The following is a 21,500-nucleotide window of genomic DNA, read 5'->3' as shown; positions in this document are numbered from 1 at the left end:
CCTCATGCGACCTTCAGACGCTTTATCCTTCACTTGGCAAACTTCGCCAGCTTCTATCATCCCATGCCTATTTGAGGCGATTTTACAAGTTTAGATCATCTCTTGGAATTCGTGCCCGAGGGCTTGACTGACCTCATGGAATCATAGGCTCCTTCGTTCAACATCATCATCTTATGGACTGATCGCAGGCTCGCTTGAAAGGATGCGAGACACTCTGCGCGGAACTCAACAGGGTGAAGACGGAAAAGGCTCTCAAAAAGAAAGGGGGACCTTGTCGGCGACAGGGAGCGTGTGCAACGCACAACAGGTCATTATAATAGTCTTCCATGTATTATAAATGTATATGTTTTGATATATTTATGTATGTATGTATGTATGGTCATGTCTCTATATATTTATATAAAATAACATATATCTATATTTATTATTACTCCATATTATGGGCAATTATATTTATTTATTATTATTCTTATTTAAATTATACTTATAAACCATAATGCATACCACAAATATGTTCAGAGATGGACTGCTGTAAAGAATGTCAAATGCCAATATTAATGCAAATTGTCCTTAATGAACCGTGATTCCAGATTTTCCCTAGATCAATCTGAAGTCTGCAGATGCATATTTTTGTATCCCCCCTTATTGAATTCCTTTCTTTTCTCTTATATATATACTTTTACATCGAAAGATCACATTCTTTTGAATAGACACTTAATTTGAAAAGACATACCTTCCTACTTGTTAACGGTACTACTTCTAAATCACCCCTTTTAGAAAGCTAACTATAACCAAATCGCATTTGTTGGGAGTTGTTAGTATTAATCCTCAAGATCGCACTCTTTCCTTGCATCAAGTTTTGCCTCTTAATAACAACTAACCGCTGCATAAATATGGTAATCATTGTCAATATTTTAGTAATGTTCATTGGTCATCATGAATATTGTTTACTAAAGCATATTAACTGATTGCTCTGTATTGCGTGGCTTCAACCTGAGTGTTCTTTATTTGACACGAACAAATTTCTAGTTTCTTTGTTTTCTTATCTTTTGTCAAATTTGTTAGCAGTTCGCTGTCTTTAAATTCATGTATGATCTATGTAATTGATGTAAAGGCAGACAGATCTGCCACTATGTGTTTACTCCCAAATCTAAATCATTGTTTATTAATATTTTATCATACATCGTCTGTGTCTTATTAACATTATTGCTGCCATATAATTACTGTGTAAATAAGAATATTAATATTATGTAATATTTGATGAATATGTAATGTTAATGTGAATGTGACTAATAATCTATTTATTATGTTTATGAATCTGATTATATAATACTAAAATAATCGATGCATAAGTATATTAGATAATAATTATTATTATTTGACAATATGGGGATATCACAGTCCTTCCCTCCCAAAATTGCTTGTCCTCAAGCAATGATGAGTTTTATACAAATCTTTAAATATGAGTAGCTTCTGCCGTGCAACTCTGATATGATCCTAGTTGGAATGTTAAACTAAACTTATAACTACAGAATTTAGAGTTGTCATAATTTTCTCCCATTCTTGTTCTCATCACTTTAAGGCAAAGAATTATGCATGAGGATTAGAAACATGACACACTTCTATCACCTCATATGCAATGTTCTCTAGGTAAATTCATATCCTCTTTGATTTCTTGTTGTTATTCAAATATTCTATATTAACTAAAAATATTCAGTCTAACATGGAGCATACACTTGAAAACACAGAGTATACACTTGAATGTGTGAAGACACGGAGCATACATAAAGTATACACACTATACACATATTATTAGATTCCTTCTTATTGACTAGAATACATTCATTGATTCATCATATTAAAAATTTTATTGTGGAGATTTTGCTTCTAGATCTAAAGGATAGAAAGGCGTCATGATTACTAGATTTATTCCTCCATGAAGCTCCATCTGTTTGTGGTCCCTTTTCCTTTCGGTTGTATGCTTTTAAGATCAGCTTCATCATACCATGATTTCTTTCTTGAATTTTCCTCAATTTCATCATTAGTGGTTGCTTCTATCATTTGAAGTCGACTTCTCTTTTCACATTTATGCCCTGGTTCCCATTTCTCCTTACATCTGTAGCATAAGTTTCCTTTTCTAAGTTCCCCTTTATGACATATGTGCCCATGTTCCCAAGGTTCCTTGCATTTGTAGCATAGGTTCTTTTTCTTAAGTTCATCACGTTCTTCTTGGGTAGAGAAAGTTTTCAGAAATCCATCTTTCTTGTGGAAAGGTTTGGTATGGTTGTTTGGGGGCTTTTTACTTGCAGATGAAATTTCTAGTGTCAAGGCTTTTTCAATGGCATCTTCAAGAGATACTGGTTTAAGAGCACTTACCATTCCTCTAAGTGAATCTTTTAATCTTTCCACAAATAGATAGGTGAGTCTATCTTCATCAACTCCTGAGACTCGGACTGAGATTCTTTGGAATTCAGCTATGTAACTTTCTACTGTTTCTTGTTGTTCTAACTGAGTGAGCTCTTTAAAATCTTCTTGGGGGTGTTTTCTATCAAACCTTTTAATAAGATTTTGTGAGAATTCATCATAGGAAGTTATATTTTGGTGCCCTTGCGTGTGGATTCCATGGTACCACCATTTGTGGGCCAATCCCTCCAAATGTAGGATAGCAAATTGGATTGCATCCTCCTCTGTCATTGGGCTAAGGGTAAAATAGGTGTTCAACTTTTGCAACCAGGCATGGGCTGTGATTTTATTTGATCCATCAAAGTTTGGAAGTGTTACTTTATTCACCTTATGTCTCAAGTCCTTATTTGGTTGCCTCTTTTCTTTCCTAGGTACCTCATGTCTCTTGGCTTCACATAATTCCCTAAATTTTATAAGTTCCCTAACCTCGGGTTCAAGGTTTACATAAGCTCTAGCAATTCCTTCAGTGCTGTTTGTGGAAGGGTCAATTTCTTCTTCCTCCCTTGGTATATCTTCCCTGCGTAGGAAAGGAGGTTTGGGCACCCTAGGTGTAGAGGATCCATTATTGTTTTCTGAATGGTTTGAACCAATGCCCCTCCCATTTGAGGAATTGGTCTTAAGAATATTAATTGAATTGCTCATGTTTTGTAGGGCTTGCATAAGTACTCGGGCTCTTTCATTTTGGTCCATTAATGCTTTGGTTGTTTGCTCCATAAATGTCCTCATCTCATCACTTGTTGGTTCAGCCATATTATTGTTTTGATTGGGATTGGAATTTGCTGCAAGTTCCATCCTTTCCCTTTCTAAAGCTCTTTGTGCCCTTTGCCTGGTTTGCATCAACCCAACTTTTCACAGGATGGCAGGATATAGCTCTGATACCAATTGTAATGTCCCCTAGTAGGAACTGCCTATTTAACATGCAACATTACATTATTATGCACTATTATATGCCTTAATTCAGATTATTATGCTAGAGACAATTAAATGTACATTATACAATCAATAAATATTATATTCAGACCTTATCCTTACTTCTTTCCAAACCTTATTGGAGGATGGGGGTTTACTGCCATAGGGTGCTTGGAAACCCTCTCCACAAATAGGCCCAAGGGTTTCATGAACACCCGTCAATACTGCCACTTGGCCCAAGGGTTTCATGAACACCCGTCAATACCACCTCTTGGGGCTCACCTATTTTGGGATGGAATTACTCTGCCTCTCCCTACGCAAACCGACCTATCCTTCCTAAAAGCATTAACGAAAGGTTTAAGGCTAGGTCATTATAATAGTCTTCCATGCATTATATATGTATATGTTTTGATATATGTATGTATGTATGTATGTATGTTCATGTCTCTATATATTAATATAAAATAACATATATCTATATTTATTATTACTCCATATAATGGGCAATTATATTTATTTATTATAATTCTTATTTAAATTATACTTATAAACCATAATGCATACCACAAATATGTTCAGAGATGGACTGCTGTAAAGAATGTCAAATGCCAATATGAATGCAAATTTTCCTTAATGAACTGTGATTCCAGATTTGCCCTAGATCGATCTGAAGTCTGCAGAAGCATATTTTTGTATCCCCCCTTATTGAATTCCTTTCTTTTCTCTTCTATATATACTTTTACATCGAAAAATCACATTCTTTTGAATAGACACTTAATTTGAAAAGACATACCTTCCTACTTGTTAACGGTACTACTTCTAAATCGCCCCTTTTAGAAAGCTAACTATAACCAAATCGCATATGTTGGGAGTTGTTAGTATTAATCCTCAAGATCGCACTCTTTCCTTGCATCAGGTTTTGCCTCTTATAACAACTAACCGCTGCATAAATATGGTAATCATTGTCAATATTTTAGTAATGTTCATTGGTCATCATGAATATCGTTTACTAATGCATATTAACTGATTGCTCTGTATTGCGTGGCTTCAACCTGAATGCTCTTTATTTGACACGAACAAATTTCTAGTTTCTTTGTTTTCTTATCTTTTGTCAAATTTGTTAGCAGATCGCTGTCTTTAAATTCATGTATGATCTATGTAATTGATGTAAAGGCAGACAGATCTGACGTGCATCAGATCTGGTCTGCCACTATGTGTTTATTCCCAAATCTAAATCATTGTTTATTAATGTTTTATCATACATCGTCTCTGTCTTATTAACATTATTGCTGCCATATAATTACTGTGTAAATAAGAATATTAATATTATGTAATATTTGATGAATATGTAATGTTAATGTGAATGTGACTAATAATCTGTTTATTATGTTTATGAATCTGATTATATAATACTAAAATAATTGATGCATAAGTATATTAGATAATAATAATTAATATTTGACAATATGGGGATATCACAATATAGTTGGGTATGACCATATAAACTTATAATTCTATTGGATATTCTTTTGCCTTTGGTAGGACCTTGATATGATAGATAGGTATAGATCTTTTAACGTCCACGAGGTTAAAAATAGCCTATGGGACATCCAACCTTGTCATATTGATCTTTTGCATTTCAATGTATTTCTTATTCAAGGAGATGATAAGCGTCCCGATCTTTTCAATGGCCTCCTTGCTAAATAAATTGTGCCAAAAAACAACTGTCATTAAATTGGCATGCTTGTCTCTTACGTCCTTGAAGGCATTACATTCCATAATAAAATGTTTTTCTAATTGCACCGCTTGGGTATTACAAAAAATACACACCCTTTCTTCCCATGCTTCTATACGTCTTTTCCACCTCCCCATTTCACATCGGAGTTGATGAGAATTGGTTCTTAATTGAGCAATAAGAATTTTGGCTCTCCATGATTTATTAGCTACTATGTACGCTTTTTGTTGATGGTCACATGTGGGGTTGAACTCTGAAATATCCCCTTACTTTTTTTTTTTTCAAATTCCTTAGTTTTCACACACCACAAACACCCGTTCAGGTTAGAAAATATAAACTCAATAGTACTGAAAGAGAACCCTTCCACTTTCTGATCGCCAAGAGCCCAATGTGGGAAGGTGAGAACATATGGTGAATAGGGGATCGCTAGCGCCAATAATCAACTGAAATTACAATGCTAGGTGGCAAGCCAACCCCTTCTGCTTGTCCAGCAGGCAAGAACAATTAAAGAGAATCACTCAACCACTTTTCAGCGGGAGGACTATTATTACAACAAGGAAATAGATCACTCAACCACTTATGCAGTGGGAGGACAAAAAACTTAATAACAATCCACTCAACAACTTATTCAGCGGGAGGACAAAAGTACAATGAAATAATATAGGCGGCAAGCCAGCCTCTTCCACTTATTCAGTGGGTACTGAAACAATTCAGAATAAGATTGCTGTTAGTACTACTAATTAGCATTACAATATAGAGCATGATTTTTTCAGATCAAGAGATATCGCTGTCCAAACTACAAATAAAGCTCAATACACTTCACAAGCTACAAGAAACGACCTATCCAGAAAACAACCCTAAACTCCAAAAACTTAAAATCTGATATACTTTATAGCAGACTGAAATCGCAGACCAGCAACATTAAGACACACCAAAATGCACATGACTTCTCCAAAACTCAACGAAAATACCTGCGACTGAATGCAAATGAACTCTAGAGAGGAGGTGCCCAAGCCAGGATCTGTTGAAACTAAATAGCTTTGTTCAGGTCAAGGATGAATCATGAGAAATATATATATTCATATAGATTTAATCTCATTGCTTATCATTTTTCTGTATTAAGCAAATTGCATTATCGATCAACTTGATCGAATAAGAATATGAGTATTATTGATCTACATGATCGTATTAGAACCTCATTGATTCCCAATCACTATTGATCAAGTCATGATCGATCAAGTGTGCATTTGATATCTTACTTTCGACGATGTCTTTGAGAATCGACGTTATTATACTAAGACTGTGGCGTCAATGAAAGGTCATGTCTTGAGTAGACATGTCTCCACTTTGTGGAGTCTTGTCCGCTCAAGACATGACTGTTAGTCAAGATACATATTGCAATTCGATAAGGCATCAAGAAGTATTGAAATCAATTAATACTCAGCCTTGTTCAAAAACCTGCTACAAAACATTATTAGATTATTTAACTTATATTCTGAAAGCAAATCACGATAGAAGCATAAGAAAATCTGATATAAGTTTAATCTGCAATTATAGGATCAATAACCCGCTGCAAATCCAATCCAATATTTAATGCACGCATTCCAAGACAGCTCCAAACAAGGTACGACCTAGGAAGAGGGCGATTTTACAAAATAAATTTCAGAACTCCAAATCAACCTCCGTAAACTGGTAAGTCGTATTGCCTAGGCCTTAGGAAATATTAGAAAGAATACCTAGAAGCCACAAAAATTCCTCCTTCGACTTATGATGTAAAAACCACTTCAGCTATACTCTCAACTGGCAAACTGGAAACTCACAAACACACCAAACTCATCAAAAAACATCAAATAATTCAACGATGAACTCCATCTCCTCTTCAGTGTAAAGAACAGTTTCATAATCTCAACTAGTTGCTATCTCTCAAGCAAGAAGCTAAGAATCAGCTAGGAGGTATGCATTCCTTGAAGCAATCACTCTGAATTTTGGCAGCATTTCATTGCAATAAATATGGATAGTCTCAAATGAAGGCCAAGGCACATATTTATAACTTCCTCTCCAAATCGAACTTCCTTTCCCTCCAATATGGGATTAAACAACAACATTCAAATTTCCTTTAATTTGTATTTCATTTCTCTTCATTTCATTCCCTCACCAAATCGCCCAAGGAATAATAATATTTTATTTGGCAACAATTACATTATTCCCTCAAGTGGACGCCAACTTTAAGCAAATGCTAAAATAACACTAATTATAAACTTCTTAAATGTGAATTTCCTCCAAAAGGCGTCCAACCATAAGTTATAAAATTGATATTTTAAGCATCCAATCAACCCCCTCTCAAGTCATAGAACAAGTCATGCCTAGGCCATGGGAAAACATTAAAGTATTAAAAATACTTTTTCCTTCCATTGCTGAATATTGCCAAAGTGAGTTGAAGGCCAAGATCCCGAAAACTGCACTAGCTGAAATAGCTTTTGAACTGGACCACTGAAACTGGCCAAAAATAGCATTGCCAAAAATAGTACTTACTATAAATAACATAATGCTAAAAATAGCAAGTGTTTCCGAAGTGATTTTAACCACATTCTGAGCTGCCGTCACAACTTACTAAAAATAGTAAGTCCAGAAAAGTCTTAAGACTGATTTGCATATCATACCATCACGAAGCTCTCAGAAAACTTAGAAAAACCCGGAGAAGTGAGTGGTCCTCACCTCCACTTACTAAAAGTAGTAAGTTCGCCAAACTCCACTGCTTGCTATGCATGTACCACCATTGCGAAGCTTTCTAAAAACCCAGAAAGAATCCAGAACCCAAACTGAGAAACTCCAACGTGCAAGCCATAAAAAATGCTAAACATCTTCTCAGAGGTAGGAAACCCTAATTTCTGCTTCCGACTAGCCTACGGGTTTGCAGAATAGGCTACCGGTCAACTGAGCTGATTACTGTTGAGAAAGGGGACATTACAGTCCGCCCTCCCCAAGATTGCTTGTCCTCAAACAACCGCAAGTTTGGATGCTGCAAAATCTCTTCATTCTCCCAAGTAGCATCCTCTACAGGCAAATTCTTCCACTTCACCAAGTACTCCTTGATTGTCCTTCTCCTCAAAGAACGTTCTCTAAAATCAATTGTGCGAATGTGAACTGTTAGTCATTTTCAGCTTACAAGACGATTTTGGGAGCTTTAAGTGTTATGTCCTTTCGGCCCAAAAGCTTACTTTGTGAGTTTTACTTTTTCGTTATGACTCTCGGGTCTTTGGATGAAAACGTAGGATTTCTCCCTAAGTGATTTTCGAGTTATTGCCATCATTTGCAGATGCGCCACTTTAAACTAGGATGCAGGGGCGAGGAAAGAGTTTTAAGAACTTTATTTGCATCTTAACCCTACGCAGCAAGGAAGACGAATAGTGATGGCTTTGTTCACGGAGACTCCTTATCTCTCTCCTTTACAAGGGCAGACAAAAATGGGGGTCTTTGTCAAAAGGATGGGGATGTGTGCAGAATGCACAACACTACCCCTTCTGGTAGAACACATATAGCTTTATGTAAAATATCTATCTGGATACACAAAATAATTTCATTTCCAAAGATTTGTTGAGTTTTGTACTTTCAAATGATTAAATTTTTGATATATTGTCCTTTGATTTGAATACCATGCTTTGGCAAATTCTTGGTATCGTGTTTTTCACACATAGTTATCCGACTCCTAATGTATTATTTTCTGATAAACAGCTTCAAATAAGGTGCGAGTTTCCTTGATGGTTATTTCATGTTTCGGCCTCAACTTATTCTTTGTTATTTGTTTAGCTATCTCACTAAATAACGGTACAACAAATCTAATTCTTGTGTAGGCCATTAACTCTTGTAATTATTCAGGCCTGATCGTTATGTGCCACTCTTTGGCGAGTTCTTATATGATACTTCAAAATGGAGGGAAAGCATACCATTTATTGAGCAACTCAAGGCATTTCAAGAACTGATTCAAGAAGGAAAGGTACTGTAATATTTATTCAACGAGTACGATGTTGATAGTAAGGAACTCATCTATATGGAATCAAATCAAATGTGGCGAATATGGCTATTAATGAATACACACATTGAATAGCAAGAATAATAGGGACCATATATCTCTATCATATGTTGGTAGCCTATATATATTTTATTTGCATTTCTACTTTAAGAAATCATCTCTCGAAATACTTCTTTAAGACTTCATCTGTAGTTGTAGGAATGAAATTCATGGTCGATTTTGTTGCCCTTATTCTTTGTGATTTTGTTCCTACAAGTAGTTGGCTGCTGAACTCCTTTGCTTGATTTTCTGGGCTTTATGCATAAAAGAAAAACTGGGTTTAAAAGGAAAAAGCTTTATTATATCTAATAAAAGTGACAAATAATGCACGTCAATCCTAGTTTAGTATACCTAGTTTGTTGTAGGGGAAAATAGCACCTCACATAAATATCCTAAGTTAATTAAAGTTTAAACAATAACAAAAGCCTAGGATTTAGGGTTAGGACTGGAACAATAAATGCAGAACTGAAATTATGGAATTTAAATAAATTAAATGCAATACTTTGATGGAATCTGGATAAAGGAATATTACTGCTGAAGGTGTCGTGAATAGATTTACCAATATGCAGAAAAATAGGGCCTTGTGAAGAAAAAGGCCTTAGAATTTGTAAACTGATTGTAGTTCACTCTGGTTCAAATTTGTGCCTATGAAACTCTTTGCATTTGCAGGAATGAACTTGGTGTATGTACATGAACTTGACTTATAGGATTGAATTGGTAGAGAATTTCATGGCCAGTGCAAATGCTTCTCAACTTGTTGTACCTGTATTTAAATTGGGGTGATGTTGAGGGACATTGTTTGGGAACTTGCTAGGAAAGGATTTATTATCCTTTGGTATGATGATGAATAAGTATTGGAGACAATGAGTATTCATTGAATGATGTTGCAAAACTAATGCCCCAGTTATGCTTTCTATGGATGTGTTATGAACACACCTAGATCTAGATTTTTGTGATGAATTAGGGCATGTCCTAAAATATAATATAGCATGCAAATCCCCATAGATGTGCACTAGGTCAGGTCACAATGGCTAATAGGAAGAAGTCAACAAATTTGAATTTGAATTTTGTGATTGAAAAGTTTGAGGTTCAAATCCATGGACTTAGAAGCCTAGGTCAATTATCTATCTATGCATTTGAACTAGGGCCACTAGAGGTAGATTCAGGGATCAATATTGGTTCTTGGGATGAGTGATGATGGGGATAGGCTAGAATAAGGTTGCGATCCATATTTAATACAAGAATATGCCACTGATAGACATGGTATTCAATTGGAGTAGGGCCAAAATGGGTATGGATTTTCACCATTACATTAAGAATATGCCACTGATAGACATGTTATTTAATTGGAATAGGGCCAAAATGGGTACGGGTTTACACCATTAGATTTTGCCCCAACTTTGATATGCATGCAAATTACAGTGAGGATTCATGTCAAAGTGGAACAAGTAGTCAACATTGAAGGTAAATATTTCAAATACTCAGGATATGAATATTCCTGAAAATTCTTGTACTCTCCTCATAATGAGTCGTCTATTGGAAACCTACAAAACTGAAAAAGTATGCAATGAGTAGCATCATATATTATAAATAGTTATTAACTACAACTTGCTTGAAAATTATCTTCGAAAACTGTAAAAGTATAAAGGAGAAGGGTGAGATATTTTGCCTAAGGGAAGTGTTGCAGGATTCTGACTAAGTGGAAATGTGATAGGATTCCGACTTTGCAAAAATAGTGATAAAGGTCCGTTAAACATGGGAATGATTATCAGTTTATCATTGTAAGACCTAACTCACAAAAGAAACATTAGTCATATATATGCCTCCCCTCCAAATGGCTGCATGCAAATGATGTAGGGAATTGATGGTAAGGAGGAAAAATGTTGAAGTACAAAATATATTATTATGTGATAAGCATTTAAGAACACAAGTAAAATGTGATCTTGAGAACATATGTAACAAGGGAAAGTAAGGTGCCACCCAATGAAGGAAGATAAGAAGATGATGCTAGCCATGGATGCTAGATAAAAATATGTAAGCACAAATAAAATTTTCAAGATATGAGGGTGATAACATGGACTTTAGAGTTTTGTCTCGCCTCATGTGTTTGAGATGTTCCCTCACTTCGTGACACACCTCTTGCATGCATATTTGACACTTTCTCACATACTTGTCAAGTGAGCTCACAAGTGTTCCATCTTTGGAAGGTTAGCTAGTTGTTCAGTCCTACCTTCCTACCTAATCTACCTTGTCTATATATGCAAGGTTTCTATGTACATTACATACACTCTCATTGTATATGATCGATATTGCTATTTGTGCTAATTTAGTTTCACTTGTACAAGGTTGTATTGCGCATTCTAATTCTAGGTAATCCCAACACTTTATACCTAATGAGATTTATTAAATTCTCAATAAACTGTGTAGAGACATTTATGGCCAAAAGATGTGCAAGAAGTATTTAAGGATTTGATTGGTTCAAAAAGTGGAATATTGTCTTACAAGTGATTTCATCATGCAATGCAATACATAGTTTGGAGGAAGATGTAATAAGATCAGTATTAGATTTTTATAAACAAAGAAGCACGCTTAACAAGGTCAACGTTCTCTAGGAACTCCTAGATTTTAAAGTTTTTGTCAAAAGTTTATTGGACTCTTTTTCTTTTTAGATGATGCATCTTTGTTCGTAATGTTCATATTAATGTCAATGAAATATAGTTTCTAATATTATTGTGCTGCTACAAATTTTGTTTGTCAGCTTGTCTCAGTCTAGTTGGTTCCCAAAATTGCTACCCCTAAAAGACTTCAAGACCAATCATATGTGTTTGTAATATACTGGCTAAATTTTTCAGAATGGAATATTGTTATTTTAACTAGTTTTGGCACACAAGCATTTTGTCAAACTGTTTGCATATGTAGATTTTTGGTTATAAGCACTTGAGAATATTTCTTGGAGGATTTTAAAACAAGTTTCTACCATAAACTCATTCCAATAAATGCTAACTCATTTGAGACATTATATCAAAAAATTGCCATTCCTTCGAAAGACTGGAAATTAAATGGAAACTTTTACAACTTGCTATTCTGAATATTAGCATACAAAATATAAATATATATAAGTTCTTGTCTCATACTACAACGTATGCAAATGTTTGAGGACAGCATGCACTAGTTTCAAACCCAATGCCACACCTCCACTAGATCTGTGAGCTCCAAATGACAGCATATGATGCTCAAAACAAGTCCTTTACACCTCATGTTTCCTTCAAATAGAACTGCAAACTCTCACCAACCTCTTGAGTACACTTTTGACCAGAAAAGAGGTCTTCATATTGTGCCTGCTATAAGTGGGTTTCTAGGTTGTCATGACCTCTCTAATTCTTCTGATAATCCTGTGCAAAACTCAAGTCACCCATAGTGATCTGTAGCAACCAGAAATTATTCACCTAAGGGACCCAAAATCACTCCAAATGCTGTGCCTTGTGACTAATGACGACTGTGACCAGCATGAACACCCTACCATGCCGCCTTTATGGATTAATGCTAAGTTACCAATTTGGGTACGAGTACAGGTACGGAATCACGGGTATGACAAATTTTTTCCTTGGGTGCAGGTATGGGTACTTCCGTACACACACACATGTTCAAACACCAAAATTATAAAATATAAACCATCACTACTATTATTACAATGATACAATGACAATCCATACAATGTAATTTTTCCATACATAAATCCATAATTGCCAATAAATATTCATAATATCGTAAATGTATTATCATATTCATAATTTGCAAAAATGATAATATTCAATTTTCAAAATGTCATGACACAATGAAAATTCAAATTACAAGCCATATAGGATTTAATCTCCATATTCATCTTCATCTGAAGCATCAAGCCCAAGTGCAAGGTCATCATTTGGTTCAAATTGAACATCATTTGAACCACAATCCATTAGAATGCCACTCCCACTGGCCACGTCTCTATCATGTTCCACAGCTGCCTCATCTATAGAGACTTGGGCAAGTTGTGCAACTGTAGCATCTAAATCAGAACACTTAGGGGCTAGATCCCAATTCCTTGTCGCATCCTCATTATATTCAAGTTTCTTATGTGATAATAGACGAAGGTTGGAGTGTATGTAGACCAAATCCTTTCCTTTTTTTGCACCCAGACGATTACGCTTGACTAAGTGGATGGAGGAGTATGTACTCCAATTCATCTCAGCTGAAGAAGAATTTGCAACCTGTTAAAATATTATTATAAATTTATAAATTATAAAATAATTTTTTTTTTATATGATAGCATTGAATGGAATTGGGTAACGATAAAAATAAAAAATAAAAAAGATACATACTTGGGAGAGAAGGTTAATTACAACAGGCTGCAAGAACATGGAGCCTTGACCATGTACATACCACCACTTATTAGCATCCATCCCATATTTGTCTTGAAGAGCTACAACATCATGATATTTTGTAGATACGAATTGGCCAAAATCCCTTAAGACAATATCTCTAGTCTCCTCATCTAAGTATATCCTTTCAAAGGCAGCCCTATAGCTAGTAGCAACCTCCGCATCTCTATATGGTGGCACCCTCCTTGGTGATGCAAGCATCTTTGCACTATAAAACTTTGGTGTCAAAGCAAATGCTAAGAGATGTAAGGGGGTGGTCATCTTGTTCCTGTTATTTTAGATCAGACTGATAGCAATGAACAGAAAACAACACAATGCACACACATAACACAAGAGTACCCTGGGAAAACCTCCCTCTTGGAGGTGAACAAAACCAGCAACAAATCTCAATCTTTATTATGCAGAAACAGATTGTAACATTACAATTTTGCTTCAACACTTGAAGCAGCAGGTAACTCAGAACAGCAGAATGATGACATCAAACTAGGGCACAAACAATAGCATTAACTTATCTGCAAGATCTCAGAAGTCTGTTCGCTGTCATGCACAGATTATGCAAGTCCATTCGCTGACCAAGGATGATATTTGCTGCTCTTCAGACTTGCTGTTCATGAATAATGAATCACTGCTGCTAGAGAGATGAATCACAGAAGAAATTTGCCGATCATATGTTGGAGAAATTCGCTAGTCTTGCAGAGATAATTTGCTGATGTAATGTATGTCTTTGAAGCATGAAATGACCTTGCATATATATGAGCCTTGATGCCTTGTATGCCTTAGGTTGGCCTTGCTATTTGAATTCATAATAATAATTATGCTTTGGCGCCCAATATACGGTCAGACCAATAAGCATATACAAGTTACATGATATAGGGTCGGCCCCATCAGATTCACAAGTTACATTTATATGTTACAAGTTACTTCGCCCATTTAGGGCCCAACTTAATTCACAAATCTTATCACCCATTTAGGGCCAGACCAAAGTACAAATTACACATTGAATTTTGCATAATAATGTGGCTAAGGCTGATAGGCCAATTAGCCACCCACATGTGCTAGGTCGGCCCTAGAAGGAATCCGACCTAGCTACAACATCAATAGTTCCAATGGTCAACAACAATTTGCGGCACAACTTTGAAAAATGTCTCCATTGGGTCATTTTCCCTTTTCTGTATTATTTCTCTTATTTTTCCACCATGCAATCCATGCCATCATAAATTTCACCCAAATATGGGTGATCAATATCAACATACCTAATCATGCTCATGATGGGCTTGATGGAGTTCAAAACATATTCCACACAATCCCACCATTCATAATCAAGGATCAATGCTCTTACTTTTTGAGCTCTCTTTGTGTTGGACTGCTTCCATACACTCCACAAGGTGTTGATGACCATAGAACTCAAAACCTCTCGTACCTTCACAAGTTGTCTTAAGACGAGCGTGTGAGATGCAAATTGTGTTTCAGCAACCTAACAAGGCATAAAAAAATACACATTATATATCAACTATTAAAAATAAAATCTAAAAAGTTTAAAAAGAAAATTTAAATTAGTAATTACCTTCAACAACTCTAACTTGGAGGTGGTCCTAAATATGGCTTGTGACATATGATGATTGGTCACAAACATTTGAATCTCCTCGCCCTTTGTGTACACTTGTTTCACCCAATCAATTTGTGTGCCAATCTTTTGCATGATTAAATTGAGCGTGTAGACTACACATGGTGTCCAAAAAATGTGACCATATGTAGCCTCCACTGTAGACCCAACTGCCCTACAATTTTTAGCATTGTCCGTTATGACTTGGACAACGTTTTGAGGCCCCACCATGTTAATGAATTCAATGAAAATATTAGCAATGGAACTTGCATCTTTTACTTGCCCCTCACAATCCACTGCTTTCAAAACATCGCCCCTTTAGGGCACACTACTATAACACTGATCAATGGCTTATTTTTACAATCTTTCCATCCATCAAAAACAATGGACACACCTATTTATGGCCATGTATCTTTGATGACTTTCAATTGTGTCTCTACGGAAGCTTTCTTCTTTACCAATAAGGTGGTTTGTACCTTATCATACCCAGGACAAACATAATCAGGAGGTGTTTTGCAAAGGGTATGCACCATGTCACAAAAATAAGGTGATCTAACAATGTCGAAAGGAAGCCCATTGCCATAAATGCAATGAGCAATGCTTTGATCTGCAATCTCTCTCATTTCATTTTTGAAGGCACTATCCAATGAGCCTCTTTTTTGTGTAACCACAACATTCTTTGGTCCAAAAGGTGGTGGTATTGGCATGAAATGATGTGGGCCAGCCGGTCTTGTGGAGTCAATACTACTAGGAGGCCTATTCGAGCTTGCCTTGGCAAGAGGATGATTAGTCTTTGGTTTGTTGCTTCTCCTATTAGCTTCCTCTTGTTCTCTAATATTTTCCATAACTAGAGCTTTTGGTAGCCCTTTTCCATCTGACCCCTTACAAAATTTATTCCACATCCAAGGATGAAGAATTGGTGACCTTTCACTCAATAGTGTGAGCTGGTGTACTCTATGCCACAATGGTTACACTGCCAAAGAAAACTCCCACCACCAGACATTTGCTTGATCATTGTTGTATAATGCCAAAGTGGTGAATCGACATCAATTTTAAAAGGGTTATGTTGAGTTCGGGCCTGGGTAATTGAGCTAGAGCTTGCACTTGCACTTTTAGTCTGAGGTATTATGTATGATTATATGAATAATGCACCTAAAATAAAAAATAGAGAACTCAACATTATTGAATTTTTTAAAAAAAAAATTGGTATTATAACCCCATATTATGCATACAAAGTGTAAAAATATTCAATACTTTTTAAATTTTTTTTAAAAAACTTTAATTTAAATTTTTTTTTAAAAAACTTTAATTTAAAATTTTTTATCTTGAAAACTTGAAAAAAATGAGGACTCACTCACCTTTGATGGTGTAATGTCCCCGTCTCGATGATATGCTTTCAGTGGTCCATTGGCCTATTCCTGAGACTCGTAGGCTATGTGGAATGAAGAATTAGGGTTTCAAATGTTGGTGAAGCGAGAACTTACTAGTTTTAGTAAGTTAGGGGTTGGCTGTTTGGATGATGCTGTCTTACTGAGCTTTCCATGCTCTGTCACTGGGTGCGAACATCATGCTTTTCGAAGTCGTAATTCATGACTTACTATTTTTAGTAAGTGGCAGTATGGAGCATTTCTATTTTTTGCAGTGGACAGGGTCCTGATCCTGCAGTAGTTTTATGGTCTTCTTTACTCCGCTTCATCCTGGTTTTTGTTAATGATCAGTATGGGAGTCATAAGTAATTTAATTAAATATTATTTCCTTGTCAAAGGTTGCAAATTTAAATATTTGCATTTACTGATTAAATGTATTGAGGATGACTTAGGGAAAAATAATTAATTGATATCCATGTGTTATTTTCCTAAGTCAAAAGGCGTATTTTTTGGTGGCAAATGGGGAGGATAAAACATCTCTTGTTTTGTGTTTTTTATATTGCAAAAACGCCACCATAAGGCAAAGTTCGAACTTGCCTAGGAAGAGGGAAGTGGGCGCCATGTTGGAGGAGACATGAAACGAAATGAAAGGGAATTTGAGTTGAGTTTGGGTGCCATTTGCATTTGCATTTGGGAAGGCTTGGAGTTATAAATATGAGCCTTGGGCTCTCATTTTGGGATCTTGAAAAATTGCATCGTTATGCTGCCGGATTGGCGTATGAACTTTGAAGCTTCGGAGTGCGGCTCCCTAGTGTTTCCAGTTTCGTACTTGAGATATAGGACCTAGCTGTGTGATGTATTCTATGACATTTTTAGTGCACATTTTAGTGTTTTTCGAGTTCGGAGTGATTTCTGGAGTTGTTGGTTTCCCTGTGGCTGAAGCAAGCTTTTGATCACACCTCTTTGCCTGAGCGATTGATCATTCTGGGTACTAGCTCAATCTTCCTTCTTGCTGTTGGCGATACTTCTTGTAAGTTTGTAGCACTTTTTTCTGATTTTTGAATTTAATAATGCAAATCGAAATATCCTAGCTAGGCGTGGGTTTTATAGAGTGCATTGGGATGCGTGCAAGGTATTTTGAAGTGTTTTGGTAGCTCCCTTTTGGATTGTCTTAGTTGCTGCTTGTCTAGTATTGGTTTGGGAGTGATTTGGAGTGAATTGAGAGAGATTTGAGCGAGATATGAGTAATTTAGTGAGTTTATGGGTTGTTGGTTATGCATTTCCAGCCTGTTGTTTTGATGTTGAATTAGTTTGATGATCATTATCTCGTGTTCAGCAATATACTTCTACTCTCACTTCCTTCTCTATTGTAAGGTTAAGTAGTAGTACTACTAACCCATTCTGGATTGTAATCTTCATATCCCGTTGAAAAGTGGAAGAGGCTGGCTTGCCGCCTATATCTGAAAATTTGTGATTCAATCCTCTCGTTGAAATATTGCAGTAGAGTGATTTGTGTTTGCAGTGTTGTTCTCTTGGTTGGTTCACCGCCAAGTGCCTTGCTTTCCCGCTAGATAAGCGGAAGGAGCTGGCTTGCCGCCCAGTATTGTACTTGCTTTATAATTTCCAACAGATTTGTGAGCTAACGAACCCCTTATCACTGTATGCTCTCACCTTCCCACATTGGGCACTTGGTAATCAGAAAGTGGAAGGGTTACAATTTCAGCAAGCATTAAGATTATATTTTCTAACCTTAACGGGTTATGTGTTTGTTTGTAATTCTTATTGCACTTCAAATAAAATAAAAATTATCCGGGATATTATAGAGGGCTAAATCTTGCTTCTTCGACGATTCCTACGCCTTTGATGTGTCTCACACCTCCGTAGCCTTCACCTTCGAAGAAAAATGTAATCACCTTCAAAACCTGCTTAGAGAGAAAAAAACTTGAAAAATGCAAATAAAATGAGAAGAATGAGCATATAGAGAAAAAAAGGCACCTTTAATGCGGAATTATGGTTTTAGGCAAAATACAAGTTTTAAAAAATTGTTTTTTAAGTTTTAAAAATTCACTTTTTAACCCATGGGCCTTGTTTTTGGGCACCCATGGGCTTGGGTTCCGGGTTCACTCCAAGATTCGCCCCAGGTTCACCTTGGTTGCCAGGTTCCTTGTGGGTCCGGCTGAGCCGTACCCACAGAGAACTCTGTTGCTCGGGGTGCACCTGGGGCAGACCCGGTTTCTACCCAGACCCAAATCATATCGAGCTCCGATTCGCGGTAGACCTGCAAAACTTGATAACTTAGGATTAACTCTCATGCCCAACAATATGTATTCAATGACCCTTCCTCAATTATGGTGTCCAAACTTATTCGCTTGATATTTCTAGTGATAGGTATCATGAATGAAACCCATTGATTATGCTTACCATCTATAAATCAGAGAAAATAATCATTTATCATTTGCTTGCAAACCTACGATAAATTATCTATTCAATGTGCTCAATTGTGAATCCTGTGTGAATCAGGTTTAATAGTTGAACTTGTAGTGCAAACTTGAATAGAGAAATAAAATGTCTAAGATGATCAAATGAGCTCCTTTACTCGTCTTCCATAACTTCCTTGGGAACTTTCAAGAAGTTCTATTTAAAATTCACATTAATTAAAATTCAAAATATCACCTTTTTGCCTAATAAAGTGAAAGTGACTTTATTTTATTTTTGCTTTTGACTTAGTCACACTATAAAATTATTTAAATGAAGTCACCTACAAGAACTGAAGGTAACTTAATTTAATTAATTAAAATGTAATGTCCCCACTTTGAAATAGATTTTAATAATAAATAATAATAAAATTAAAATACAAAAGAATAAAAATAAAATTGAAATAAAAATATAAAAGAATATAATTATATATAACTAAAATTTAGCTAACTTTAATGAATGGTCAAAAGGCATAAGATGAAAAGTTGTGACTCCCTTAAACATGAGATATAAAAGGGAGATGAGAACTTCTTTTGAAAGGGGGGATAATTTGGGAATCATAAGTGCAGATCTGATTGTGAAAGGTTGTGTCCCTTTCAAATGGCAGAAGTAATGAAGAGTTGAACTCTTTCAAAGGGTGCTAATAGTGAAGGGCGTGTCTCTTGCCAAAGGGCATCCATAATGAAGAGGTGTGACCTCTAGATATAAAGGAAAGGAATCAAAAGCCTCCAGTGATATCAGCATGGATCAGATCAGATCAGAACTGTTATTAAGTTCCAGGCAGTAACATCCTTGTTCTTGGTGGTATGCATGGGGATGTGCTTAATATGTATGCTTAATATATGAAGCCCGATAATGTTCTTATGCAGAATTTAATAGTAATATTAATATAGACTGCAATATGTATGACAGTCATACTTAATTAAATATGCATTCATAGCACATAAAATATTTATATGGTACAAAATAAGGATGATAGATTTATATATGATAATGATGTTAGCAAAATTTATAATAGCTTGATATACAAACATATATACTTGAAATAATATCAATTAGATTTTATATATATATATATATATATATATATATATATATATATAAAGAATGAATTATAAATATTATGGATAAGATTATAAATAAATTACTTTGATTATTTGTATATGTGTGTATGTCTTATCCCGTAATCAATCAAAGGAATGAATGGAGGAAGTAAGGTAGGGAATTGCAGTTTACTGGTTCTCCCAAGCTAAGTACACCACCCCAAGGGATGGAATTGTCATAGTGCGACGTTCCTGCCTCTTGAGGGCCAAGAGGTGAGTTGTCATGGTGGGACGCTGCGTGCTCTTGGGCTTAGTTAGGTTGAGCAGTTTACAGGCGCCCTCTTGAGGCTTTCCTACCAAACTAAACTATGATTGGTTATAGGTAGAAAGACACATTGATCATTCTTTGTAATTTGTGTGCTATTAATCTATGTATTTATTTGTCTATTCCTTAGTTTATTGAATGACTAGATTAAGTCACTCTCATAATTTGAAAAAATGATAAACTATATTTTGGAATTACTAATTTAGGACAAAATTTAGGTAATCCGTAGTTGGGGACACTACATAAAAATATTCTCTTATTTAATTCTCCAAATTAGTCTATGGAAATAAAATAGGCTAATGACATGTCTCCAAACACCTATGATGAAGAAGATGACATTACAATCCTCCCTCCTTGAAATTCCCTGTCCTCAAGCAATTGCAGATTTGGGTGTTAAAGAATTTGCTATCCTTCCCACATGGTGTCTATTGCGGGCAAGTCCTTCCATCTAGCTAGATACTCTTGAATACTCCTATTCCTAAGCCTCTTCTCCTTGACATCAATTATTTCTCCAATAATCAAAACTAGTTCGTCCTCCTCATCCAATGGTGGTAGCTCTGCAAATGGTGTAATGTGTTGTCCAAGTGCATTTTTAAGGCAAGAAACTTGGAAAACATTGTGTATCTTACTGTTCTCAGGTAGCTCCAGCTCATAGGCAATTTCTCCAATCCTCCGTGTAATCCTGTAAGGGTCATAGAATCTAGGTTTTAACTTTTTTACACCATTCCTCTTGAGTGAGGTCTGCCTATAAGGTTGCAGTTGTAAATAATGTCCTCTTTGTCTTGTGTCTGTCTGCATATACCTTCTGTTGGTTTAGAGCCCATTGGATATTCTCTTTCAGAGCTTTCATGATATTTTGATGTTTTTGTACCCAATTTTTGGCCCGAGGGGCTCTGCTATCATACTGTACAAAGCCCTAAAAGGTGTCCTGCCTATGCTCATATGATAAATGGTGTTGTAGCAATGCTCACCTAGATGCAAACATTTGACCCAAGCCTTTTGATGGATGACCAACCACATAGCTCCTTATGTACCTTGCCACCCACTTGTTAACTATTTATGTTTGCCCATTTGTTTGTGGGTGATAATG

The 21,500-nt window shown here is 35.9% G+C and overlaps 1 protein-coding gene across 1 annotated transcript in view; it reads left to right on the top strand.

The window, feature by feature from the left end:
- Positions 1-21,500, top strand: part of LOC131071913 (uncharacterized) — a 170,872-nt gene that overhangs the window by 34,425 nt on the left and 114,947 nt on the right. Inside the window, exon 5 of the mRNA XM_058007886.2 lies at positions 8,984-9,101. Coding sequence (XP_057863869.1) covers positions 8,984-9,101 — 118 coding nt within the window. The remainder of the gene's footprint in view (positions 1-8,983; positions 9,102-21,500) is intronic.

This window comes from Cryptomeria japonica, chromosome 11, assembly GCF_030272615.1.
Source record: "Cryptomeria japonica chromosome 11, Sugi_1.0, whole genome shotgun sequence".
Classification (NCBI taxonomy): Eukaryota; Viridiplantae; Streptophyta; class Pinopsida; order Cupressales; family Cupressaceae; genus Cryptomeria; species Cryptomeria japonica.
Note: the sequence above shows the minus strand (reverse complement) of the source record. Positions and strands in the feature narration are given on the sequence as shown.